At 40.7% G+C, this 13,015-nt stretch overlaps 1 protein-coding gene across 3 annotated transcripts in view; it reads left to right on the plus strand.

The window, feature by feature from the left end:
• SLC38A12 (solute carrier family 38 member 12) overlaps window positions 1-13,015 on the plus strand; it is a 117,154-nt gene that overhangs the window by 13,942 nt on the left and 90,197 nt on the right. For all 3 annotated transcript variants that reach the window (XM_088661525.1, XM_035104402.3, XM_088661524.1), the window contains exons 5-8: window positions 345-450; window positions 1,095-1,175; window positions 10,537-10,636; window positions 11,532-11,640. In XM_088661525.1, coding sequence (XP_088517651.1) covers window positions 345-450; window positions 1,095-1,175; window positions 10,537-10,636; window positions 11,532-11,640 — 396 coding nt within the window. The remainder of the gene's footprint in view (window positions 1-344; window positions 451-1,094; window positions 1,176-10,536; window positions 10,637-11,531; window positions 11,641-13,015) is intronic.

The raw sequence follows: 13,015 nt of genomic DNA on the forward strand, positions 1-13,015 counted from the left end.
TTTCTTCATAGCTATAAAATCTCAGTGGAGCAGCTCTGTTTTCATTTCATTTGCTATGTGTTTATAAAACACATTAAAATCTGGCTGTAGATTCTGCACCATGTTGCAAAACTTGATTCTTTACAAACTTAGCCATTTTGTCCCTGGCATTGGGATGGAGGCTCAGCCTTTTGGTGGACCAGCTGAAGCTATGAGCATGCCAGAAGGCTTTCAGTTGGAGAGGTTTAGTCTTTTTTCCAGCAAGTAAAGACTCCACTTTTTTACCTCTTGGTATTCTGTTTCTTGTCAGAATTCTGAAACTATTCTATATTTTGAACAGTTATTCTTATTTCTTACTCTTATAGGATGATGATGAGGATTCTTCATCTGGTGTTTCTGATAGTGATGTTCTTCTTCCTGAAGGCTATGAAGGCTATGAGCGATCAGAGACACGACCTATCCTATCTCTTCGTAAGTAGCTGATTCTTTTTTTCATCCTAATGATGAGCAAGAAACTTTTCTCTCTCCTATGAGTTGCTCTTCATTGCAGAGAACAAATGAGAAAGTTAGACACAGCCTACTTTCCCTGTGTCTCGTATATACATGCACATGTAGTAGCTTTCTGAGAAACACAATACTAGCATTTTTACAATTCAAGAAAACTAGTTTATCAAGGTATCAAGCCACTGGCAACCCTGTTTTCTCCCTAGCCTTGCTTCTACAGGGTTTCAGTGACACAAAATGTACAACTGAAAAACCCCTGAATCTTTTTTATATGAAATCAGTTGTGAGTTGCCTTTCAGAGGAAGAGGTTAACTCTGAGCCATCATCTTAACTTACAGCAACCTACAGCCTTCCAAGTAAAGTCCAAAATGTAATAGTTTACAGAGTTTTATTCATCCTTCTGCCTTGCATGTACCTAATTTGTAGGGGGGGGAATCTCAACTGTTGTAAAGTTTCCTTTTCTGGTCTCCTGCAGGCAATTATTGTCATAAGCAACACAGGAAAGTGTTAATTTACATGTCTGAACAAGATGGAGAGAGAACAGGTTGTGGATTGAGTGGGACCCATCTTTGAGATGTAGGCTAAGAGTTTCCTTCCCTCTAACCCTGCAGAGAGACGAGGAGCACCAAACATTTTTGAAATCACTGAAAGGGTGGAGATGGGTCAGATGGCATCCATGTTCTTCAATAAAGGTAACTACAGCCATACCTTGGGTTACGGCTGCTTTAGGTTGCGTGCTTTCGGGTTGCGAACTGCGCCAAACCCGGAAGTCCCACAACGGGTTACTTCCAGGTTTCGGCGCTTGCGCATGCACAAAATACTAAATCGTGCTTTGCGCATGCGCAGAAACGCCGAATCATGACCCGCACGTGCGCAGATGCGGCGCTGCAGGTTGCGAACGTGCCTCCCACACGGATCACGTTTGCATCCTGAGCGTCCACTGTATCTCCAAGCTACAAAGGCTCTATTTCATATTATGTATGTTGGGTCGTTTTTCATTTAACCTAGCTTTTGTCAGAATGTCTTAGTAGTTGGTGTTTTTCTTGATGAATGACAGCTTCAAGTGAAAACTACATGTGCAAACCATAATAGGAATCGCCCCCTTTCCCAGAGTGTTGCTGAATGGTTCCTAAAGCCTAAAAGTCAAGCTTGACACCCCACCCCATGTGAATATATAACTTCTTTTAGATAGGAATATTTAAGGCTTTTTGTGGTCCCAAATCCCAAATCTTGAGATACTGAATACCTACTTCTCCTGGCTACTAATTATGTCTGGAGGAGGAGAAACGGGTACCATCTTGTCTGTGTGTTCATGTATTTTGGCTTCGAGAGACATAGTTTTCACTTAAAATGAAGTTTTAAGTGCTTGTAGTTTTAAAGAAAAGATTGACATGTGACACTAATCTGTCTTTCTGTCTCAGACTGTAAATAATTATCTTTGATAAGGCTTGAATTTTTTTAAAGGAATGAATATAACATATCTGGACTGGCAGTAGAAAGATAGTCAGCTGAAGAACTTTGTTGTACATAAATGCCTTATTAAATAATCTCAAAATGTTTACTAATATGTGTTGTGCTCTAGGTGACAATTTTTGCAGTACTGTTAAAGGTGCTGAACATTTCCCATATCCTTAATGTGCTGTACTCCTCATCCTGGATAAAAGCAAATAGTAATTTACAAGTTGCACCCTGTTTGCACTTTTGCACTCTTTCATTCTCAAAGAAATGAGACAGTAAGAGAACTTGTGTGTTTTCAATAACTTCTGGAAGAAAACATTTATGGTTTTTATTTCAAAATTGTTCTTTATCTGAAAATTCTGAATAGAAATTCTTTATCACTGCCCTATTATGCTTTACAGAGGATTCACAATCTTATCTATATATATAAAAATGTAAAAATCGTGAAAATCCAGGTTCCACTTTTCTCTGTAAGCGCTTGACCGATCGTCGTGAAATTTTGACACAATGATCCAGGCCACTCCCCGAGTGTTGTTAGAAAAAAAAACCACACATCTCACACCTCCGCAGGTAAAAACCTGTTTTTCAACAAAGTAAAACAGCGCCCTCAAGTGGATTTCCTCCCACAGTACACCCCCTCCCTTCCTGTGAAATCTACACTCTACACTCACAAACCAAATAATGACATCATCAACCAAGCAACTGAAATGGCCAAGGTGGCCATTATCAGACCCCTAGGCCCCTGCCAGGCTGCCAGGCCCCCACTAGGCCCGGGGGGGGGATAACCCACAGCAACGCACTTGGGGACACGGCAAGGGGTTTTACTTTAAAATTTAGCGGGCGTTGTGTCACATGCAAGGCTCCGGCGGCCATTTTATGTAAGGGCAGTCATGCCCCTTTTAACCTACGCTTTATATTATGACTGATTGCAAGCCTCTGCGTCTTTTAAAAAAAACAACCATGCACTTTCTCTCCCCAGTTTAAGTCCTCAGATATTTACAGTGGTCAACCCCCCCCCCCCATTTACAATCTCCTACCTTCCCCTTGCCACTTCCTGGGTTTTTTTATGGAACCAAACAGCTCAGGTGCTTCGGAACTCGCCTTCTGTTGCTACGGGGCTGTGGGTCTTCGCTATTTGACACCCCCCCCCCCGGGTCGGGATTATTAAAGTAGTTCTCTAGGTTCTCTGGGTCACCTACTCCAAAATTAGAAAATCCAAATAACAAAACACACACACACACACACAAACAAACACAAACCAAAACACACAACGCCCAAATATTACAATACCCACCAAACTAAATGACAACCCCAAAAATAAAATTAAACAATAATAACTTCTGCTTCTCATGTTCTTATTTCTATTTTTTTTAATCTAAATATATAAAAATGTTCACGATGCGTGCGCAGGGGCCGATGTATGGCGATACAGGGGGGAGGGGACAACACTCCCCAGGGAAAACAGAGGGAAGGGTGTCCTACCGAAACACAGGGATGAGCCAGGAGGGTGGAGGGGTGGGATACATCATGGATCGGGACTGGGTGGGGGGAATCACAGGGATGACCCACAGCAACGCGTGGCCGGGCCAGCTAGTTAGCAATAAGAATTATATTATGAGCAATACTTTTACCATGTTAAATTAGATGGTATTGTTCTTATTATTATTATTCTATTTTATTTCTTCAGCTGTCTCTGTACTTCCTAACCACTGAAGTTCTTAAGCAATGGAAGAGCTACTCGACATAGGAGTTAGGGTTTGGGAACTAGAGCTAGCTACTATAAAAAATTGCTTATTGTTGGGTGTATCTCAATATGACAGAAGGAGCATGATTTTGGGTTTGGTGTTAACAAGGCTTGTTGAGAGCAGTACAGATGAAATAAACCTGTGAGTGACATCCTAGTGAGCAGGTAGATTGTAAAGATGCAGCCCAATTACAGATTCATTTGAATACTTAGCCCAGATTGAACTGCTAGAGATATGAACTGCTTGCCTTGAATGGTATGCTAGCATTCTGTTTTAATTGCTGTGATGGATAACTTCACCCAGCAGAGGGTGCTCAGGTCACATGTGTGAATTCAGAACAGTAGTAGTTGAATATTATTTAATTATTCAACTTGTAATTCACACAAATCCTTCATACTTTAGTTTTCCCTTTACCATAAGTAGACTGGGCTGTCAATTTCCTTCTTTTAGATGAGAGAATGTGAATATTGAATAATTACAGTAGGTTTGGTGAAAGAAGCCCCCCCCTCAAAGTCATGGATATCTGTATTTCCGTGATATTTGCTTCTGTTCTGTCTTAAGTGTTAAAGTGACATCTCGGTGCTCAGAATTTTTGAAAGCATTACACAGGTTTCACAGATCCACAAGTACCTTGACAGTAATGGAATCTAGCTTTTTGGGTATCTCTGAGATCTATAAAACAACTAGTTTCTGTATCAAGAAAAGTTGTGCAGAAAAAGTTTTAAACTGTGTGGATGGTGTCTGTGAAAGATCTTGAAATGGATTTTGGAGGTGGTGTTAAACTTGTAGCCTCCATATGTGCCCTTTAGGTCTCATTCTCATTTTCTTACCTCTGCTGCATCTCTTTCCTTGTCAAAACTGTAATGCAAGAGTAAGTCATCAATTTATGCAAATTTGGATATTACAGGAAGAAGAATTTTTTTGATGGATCACAGACCCTTGGTGTGTCAAGAAACTTGGCTGTGCATGTTGGCAGACTGTTTTTGTACACACAACTTTTATGGATGAGCTGAAAACCAATGTTTAATTAAACATGTATTAGAGCAGGCATGGGCATACTCGGCCCTCCAAATGTTTTGGGACTACAATTCCCATAATCCCTGACCACTGGTCCTGTTAGCTAGAGATGATGGGAGTTGTAGTCCCAAAACATCTGAAGGGCCGAGTTTGCCTATGCCTGTATTAGAGTGACCAGCTTAGTGCTTAAATCCTAGAGAGTGATTTTGAAAGATAGGGCATGCAGATTGGCCGGACTCTCAATCAACACACTCTTGTGGCCCCTTTTAAAAGTTGCTCAAGTCATTTGATCTCCTTCAGATAGGTGGTAGTGAGGATTTCCATAGAGAGCCATTCCCCCAAACTTCTCAGGTAGTTTTAAGAGGTTGCAGATCATCTGATAGGCAAGATGTTTTGATACTAGGCTTGAAGAGCCCCTTCATTTTAAAGCAGAGTTGCACAACCTGTGCCCTCTGGATGTTGTTTTAGTGCTACTCCCTAAATCCCTAATCACTGGCCATGCTAGCTGGGACCGATGGCAGTTCAGAGTTCAGCAATGTATGGAGGGCCACAGGTTCCCCAACTCTATTTTAAAGGCACCAAGTAGGCTAGGATTGGCTGCTTCCATTAATAGCTTCTGTTTACTAGCAAACATCTCCTGTTCTTACTTCATCTATTCATCTTTGTTTCTGGGCAGCTTGTCTGGTTTGTGTAGAAGCCTTTCTCCTCCAGTTGGTTTGGATGTCTTCTCCTCCCCTCTCAAGTGCCAGATCTTCTCATTAGCTCTAATCCCGTCCCTTCAGAACTCAACCAGGCTTACTGCAGTTAAGCATAATCAGAATTTGCACATGCGTTCTTCAATTTGAATCCTGAAACAAGTCCGCACAGTGACTGTATGCTAATGTTACACCCCAACCACAACCTGGCAGATTTGCTATTAGGATCCAGGGGTCAGCAAACTTTTTCAGCAGGGGGCCGGTCCACTCTCTCTCAGACCTTGTGGGGGGCCGGACTATATTTTGAAAAAATATATGAATGAATTCCTATGCCCCACAAATAACCCAGAGATGCATTTTAAATAAAAGGACACATTCTATTCATGTAAAAACAACAGGCAGGCCCCACAAATAACCCAGAGATGCATTTTAAATAAAAGGACACATTCTACTCACGTAAAAACATGCTGATTCCCGGACAGTCTGCGGGCCGGATTTAAAAGGCGATTGGGCCGCATCCGGCCCCCGGGCCTTAGTTTGGGGGACCTGATTTATGCAGTACAGTCAATGAATAAGGAGTTCAGAGTTTCATGGCTAGGTGAAGATGTGTTGTGGCTCTGTTATACCTTCTTTTGAGAGTTATTGGCTTGTTAAAAGCAAAGCTCTTGTTTTCACTGTATTCTTTGCTCATTTCCCTTGACTATCTTAACAATTTGACATGCTCTGGATCTGCAATCTTAAGAGTTGAGCTGTGTATAAATCTTCCACCTCTGACTTGACTGCTTTCTGTAGGGAGTAGATTTGCAGTCTTAACTCTAAGGAGAGAAAAAAGTGCCTCTGGCTGTGAAGGGAATCTATTCTGAAGGATAGCTGGGTGCTCTTTATCAGGGATCCAGAAGTCATTTATTGTAATAATGGATTCAAGGCACATACATCATGTACTATCCTTGCAGGAAGTCATTGATCTTCCTGTTTTGTGTCCAGTAATGAAAGTATTGATCAATGAAGGTTGGTGGCAGTTTATAAAACAGAAACAACACTAATGTCTATCTGTAGGTGGAGAGGGTGGAAGCTAGTGGGTGGTGCTTTCACCCCAAATCCTCAGCTGAGATGTGTACCTTGAATAAACAACATAGAGGTGGGGCTGAGATGTTCTGCAGAGGACAACAGGATTGGTTAAAATGTTGTGGTTTCAAATTGTTAGAAGCTTTAAAATAGTTAAAATACAGATTATCTGAATATTTTAAATGCTCTGAGCTACTGTGGTTAAGACACAGGCCTTTATTTTGCCAAACAAATGAAAGAAGTACATTCAACTTTTGTTTCCTACTGAGTTCCTAGTGTAAATTAGATGTAAGAGCACGATTCACAAACATATACAAGGGTTGTAGTCAAGTGACCCAGCAGCTCAGGCACCATACCTGTTGCTCTGATGGCAAGAGTGAATAATAGCAATTCTTCCTTCCATCCCCTTCACTGTGTCCTTTTACCATGTTCATTTACAAGGTACTGTTTAGGCATTGATTGATAATCATTTCGGGAAACCAATCTCTTGAGTTGTGGTGACCTTTTGAAGCATTTGCTAAAGCATGCTTCCTTTGAGCTTTTTCTCCATAGATGTCAACACTTAAAGATCTCGCATTTCCTAAGACAGAATTTTTCTTTGCTTGCTAGTATTCCATGAGGCCCAAATGTCATATATCTTTTTACTAATTACTACCTCTCCCACCCCCTGATCCCCATTGTGGCCATTCTGATGCTGAAAAAAGTATATACTGTATCTTGTCTGTTTTTTTTATTTTTATTTACCTATCTAAGTTGGTAAATAAAAAGTTGTGTGAAGTGAGTATAATTTCCATATTTTATTTTGTTTGATATTAACTTAAATTTGACATTCTGGATTGAGTGACACTTAAAGCTGCTATCCTTTGCACAGTTATTAGGGAGTAAGCCCCATTAAACCTATTGCATCTTATTTCTGAAAAAAACATGGTTAGGATTGCTGTGTTGGACTTGGTGTCACTTTGTATTATAAATAACTAGCTGTGGACCTAATTTTGGAGTCACTACTGTGGATAAATGACGGCACGACTCACTGCACTGATGTACATTCATATTGGATGTGATATGAGGACACCTGATTTTGTTAAGCTTTCTTCACCCTTTTTCTTCTGTCCCATTTATCCAAGTAATGCTGAGATACTCACTCCTATTTAAATGTAAGGAATAGCTGCGATCTCATTTCTCAATCTTTCCCAATATGAAATGTGTACTCTTCTGGAGGCTCTATTAATGTACTACACATAGCACTGCTCTCTTTCTGGCTATGGCTGGGAAAACCCAGCCAGATGGGTGGGGTATAAATAATAATAATAATTAATATTTAATATATAATTAATAATAATAATAAGGGGGAAATATTTCCAGCTGCAGTCTTTTGCGGTCCTTTCCTTGTAGTCAGTTATTGATGTAGTGTAGGGATGGGGAACCTGTGGTCTTCCAGATGTTTTTGGACTCCAACTCCCATCAGCCTGAGCTACTATTGCCAGTGTTGATGGGAGTTATAGTCAGCCAGCATCTGAAGGGCTACAGGTTCCTCACTTCTGGTGTAGTGAATAATTGTTTTCTTTACTTAACAAATTATTTTTCCTCCCTTGGTCAGAAGGTTGTTGCAAACTGGTTTGCACTGTTTTCTTTTCACATGTTTTTTGAGATATGAATTTGTGTTAAGGCTTTGACATTGTAACTTCCAGGACACGTGAGTTCTCCCTGGTGTTCAAATCAGAATTCTCATATCTCCCCCACAGATATTTGCACCTGTAGTTCATATATCTCACTGTAGAGCAAGAAATAAAAAAAATGGTGATCATATGGATCTTTCTCGAGACTTTGGTTCTCTTTTAAATGACTAAACATGAGGTGGGCTGTCCTTTAGGTCATCTGGGATATTTCACAGAGAAATTCTTTGGATGACACAAACAAACTCAGAGAATAGGAATGGCAAGGCACTTCTGCTCTCTTCACAGATGACCACACCTAAAGTCACTTTTAGGCCTCATACTGTCATAAAGCACAGCTGTGAATTGCTGTAAAGCTTCAATTTTTCTAGTAGCAATGGTGCCACAACAATTTAGGTATCAATATATGGCTCTGTTCTGTTGCCAAGCTCAAAATCCTGTGTTAGATTGCATCATAAAACACTCCACCATAACAGCTGAAGCATTTTGTATGGTGGAGAAGCTAGTGTAATGTGCAGTTAGAAGTTGTGCACCAAAATTCTAGACTAGATTAGTATTCCTGTCAAGCTCCTTTATTTTTTTGCTTTCTTACAATATTCCTGTCTTCTCCCCTTTTAGATGAAACAATGCATGTTTTGTTTCCTTGTCTCAGCGGCCTTTGGAAATGAAATCTGTTCAGATTGAGGCATTCAGTTCTATTTCTTTTAAGTCAAGCTGGTGCATTTTGGCATCTCTTTATCCTTATTGATTTCTACTCATCAAAGCAGAGTTTGTTTGCCTCCCGGTAATTCTTTTTGTCTGTGAAACTATAAAGTCTGTCTCACCTGCGTCCTCTAGAGCAAGGGTATGGTGGCAGTGAATATTTTCCTTGATAAAATGGAATATAGGATAAGTAACCTTTTATGGCAGGGTGGAGAATATTTTTCAGTTTGGGGGTCGCATTTTACTTGTATACATTAGGCTAATTTGCACTCACTCACATGCCTGTATGCCCTCCAGCTAGGCCAGCAAAAGACGCTGTTCAATGCCACATTCCAGCCAGCCCAAAGCACTCAAGGAGGGAGCCAAAGCAGAGTCCGTGAGGGGCATGGCAGGGGAGGGGGTGTCACATGAAAATAGCCAGGTATAGTGGCTTGGTGGGAGGCATTCTTGGCCCCTGGGTCTGAGGTTCAGCACCCCTGTTTTATGGGATGCAAACTTTGTGGAAGTAGAATTGCATCTGGTTTTGAAATGGAGCTACTATAGAACTGGTTAGGTTAATGCAGGCATTTGATTACATATCTGCAGGGTAAGGAAGTTTGAAGCAGGAAAGGCTGTCATCTTTACAAAATACCTTCCTTCTGACTAATATTGGTTACTATTGTTTGCTGTGATAATGGCTGGTTTTAAGCAACTTGTTTGTGCTCTCACATTGCATAATGCACTGTATCTGAGGTTGCCCCTAGGCCTAGCTCAGAAGCTCTAGCTCAGGGGTCATCAACCTTTTTCAGCCATGGGCTGGTCCACTGTCCCTCAGACCATATGGTGGACCAAACTATATTTTGAAGGGGGGGGAGAACAAATTCCTATGCCCCACAAATAACCCAGAGATGCATTTTAAATAAAAGGACATATTCTACTCATATAAAAACACGCTGATTCCCGGACCAACCGCGGGCCGGATTGAGAAGGCGATTGGGCCGCATCCGGCCCACAGGCCTTAGGTTACCTACCCCTGCATGGGCTGCTCATCATCAGGTTCAAGGGCCCTGTATTCATTGATGAAGGGCTCAACACCATAGGTCCAGGGTGCCTCAGGGACCACCTTGACCCTTTTATTCCAGTGCAATCACTGAGATCATATGCAAGAGCATCACATGAGATGGTGAGGCTCATTTGACGTAGACACAGAACTGAGCCTTAGAGACTTAGCAGGCACCTTCTATAATAACCTTTCAAATGTTTGCTGAAAACTTCTCTGTTGCTAGGCTTATGAAGACAGTTAAGAAACATTTCCCCTAATTGTCAGATGGAGAACTGTTTTAATTTTTGTGTGGTTTTTATTGTATTATAATTGTTGTTAATGGTTTTGTTATCTTATGAAAATACAGTATACAAATATTTTAATAATGTTGCAAATGCATGCTTATACAGTTACGTTAGTCTTAGACAACTGGAACACTGCCCTGGCAATTGGTAGGGCTGAATTTGTTTACAAATGAAGATCATTCAACTAAGTGAAATGAACAAGGTGTTGCCAATAGAGTCGTGAAATGTTTTCCCCAGAAGCCTTTTTGCAGCATAGCAAGTTGAAATTGTGATCTACAAAAGGTTCCTAGATAGGCCCTGGTGTAAAAAGTAAAAGTACAGGAACAGACTGGTCTAGTCTAAACCTATGTTTACTATTCCCTTTATTTACAGTGGGAGTCAACTTGTTCTATTTCTGCATAATCATCTACCTCTATGGTGATTTGGCAATATATGCAGCTGCTGTCCCAGTTTCTCTCATGCAGGTGACCTGGTGAGTGTGCCTTCGGTGGCAATATTTTGTAAGCAGCAGTTTCTTGCTGAAATGTCGGAGGATTGCATAACCATTTCATATTGGTGGCTCTGGCAGAAGATTGACTTGCTGGTTGTAATTAATAAATTTAAATTATTTCTACCCCACACTTCAAACTAATTTTCCAGACTGGATTACATTGTTCTGGTGTAATTTGACAGTGCTTAGCATATTGACAAAAACTAAGTCTAGGGGCTAATTTGTGAGTTACTTCTTTATAGGGCTGCAATGCTTGCTTGCTTGATTCTTTGATTAGATTAGATTATCAAAAGGTGCTGCTGACTAACTGGGCAGCAGATTTTACAATGGTCTAAAATGATTTTTGTGCCAGTATTTACAAAAAGCATGAATGACCGGTGCCACTATAGAAGAGACATTCCCTCTTCTGTTCCACACAGCTGGGAATGGGTATTCTAAGATTAGGAGCCAGATACAAAAATAGGCTTTTCTTCAATACTGTTGTTGATTCATACACAAACTAATCCGGCTTTAATCAATGAATTACAAGTTATATGATTAAATGACTACTATTTCTTTAATCAAACACTTCTATTTTTAAAAATGTCTACATATACCTTACATGCCAAATCTATAAGGTACAGTGTTTAAGAATGTGGAGTTCTTGATTGACCGAGACTCCACATGGTGTGTGCTGTGTAAGGGGAAATTCTCCACCATCCTTTAAAGTGTGGGGGGAATGGTGGCTGGGATTTGCATAGGTGCATAGGCATAGCCAGGATTTATGTTGGGGGGGGGCAGAACCTCAATTAATTAAGTATTTTTAATGAGGGGCAGCTGCTACGCCCATACATAGGTGCATTAATTGTGGTCTGCTTTTGCTTCTCCCTCTTGTCAGTAGTGTGACGGGCAATCATTCATGCAGTGTTGAAGATGGTACTAAGTATAATGACACAGACAAGTGCTGGGGACCAATCAGACGGATTGATGCTTATAGAATTTATCTGGTGAGTATCTCCTGCTACCGGGGGAATTTTACATCTTTAATTAAATAATTGATTCTGAAGGGATGCTTATATGCTAAGGGTGATACCCAGTATTAGTCATACCCATTGAAATCTGTGAACTTAAGTTACTTAAGTCCGCTGAGTGAGATCAAATGTAGCACAAGCAGGCATTCATGTATGCAATGGGGCTTCTTCCTTTCTTACTCCCCAAATCTGCTTTGCAGGGTTGGGGGCTGTAGGGGTTGAAAACATGCCAGAAGTCCCATTGCTCAAACAAGCAGACGTCATGGAATGCCACCTATAGGTTTCAGTGGGTCTACTCTAAATATGACTTTGTTTGATTTAAATTTTATTGGTGATAGTCATCTACTCTTGCCGATAGCCCCTTCCCTCTCCTTTTCCTGCTGAACACTTGTTACCCAAATGTTGAAGATGGACTTAGTAGCCTTCAAGGTTTGTCATTCTTGTTTTGAAATGCAGTCCATCTAACAGTGAATGGGTTCTTGTTCACTGTGCTGTGAAACGAAAATGAATTTGACATTGCTGCCACGTTGTGAATTCTGACTGTACTTAGAGTATGATGTCCTTTTTAATTGCTCAGTTAGATTCCCCCCCCCAATAGTTTTTCTCCCGCTTTGCTGCTCTTTCTATGTGTTGCAATAAGCACTCTTCTCTGTCAAGCCAGCAATAGCTGCAATGCTGGTGAAATGATGATAATCTTACAAGAACTTATAGTTTGTATCAGAAATCACTCTGAAGAATCTTAATCCTTGTTTTCTTTCAATTTCATGGTGTGTGTATATGCACGAGATTAGATGCCTTTTACTTGGGAATTGTTGTTTAGTCGTGCCCGACTCTTCGTGACCCCAAAGACCAGAGCATGCCAGGCACTCCTGTCTTCCACTGCCTCCCACAGTTTGGTCAGACTCATGTTCGTAGCTTCAAGAACACTGTCCAACCATCTTATCCTCTGTTGTCCCCTTCTCCTTGTGCCCTCAATCTTTCCCAACATCAGGGTCTTTTCCATACTTGTGAATGCTTCAAGCATTTATGTAGTTCTATGTCTTATATGTAGGCAAATTCCTCACAAATGCCTCTTTATCAGGAAACGGGTCTTTTTATTGACCTTTTTATTAGCCTTTTTAGTAGTATTCCAATATACTACTAAATTCCAATAGAATTTTCTCTGTCCTGTGATAGAAACTGCATGTTTTAAAGCATCCTTGCCAAAGGAACCTGCTTTGACATAAGTGGCAGATAGCTGATTGCATCTAAGCACAAAATAATAATAATAGGGATAGGAAGTGGGGGGCAAGGACAAGTAAACAAAAGGAATTCTCTCTTTCTGAAAAATAAAACCAACCAAAGTACTGTG

This window comes from Zootoca vivipara, chromosome 2 (genome assembly GCF_965207765.1).
Source record: "Zootoca vivipara chromosome 2, rZooViv2.hap1.1, whole genome shotgun sequence".
In the NCBI taxonomy this organism is placed as follows: Eukaryota; Metazoa; Chordata; class Lepidosauria; order Squamata; family Lacertidae; genus Zootoca; species Zootoca vivipara.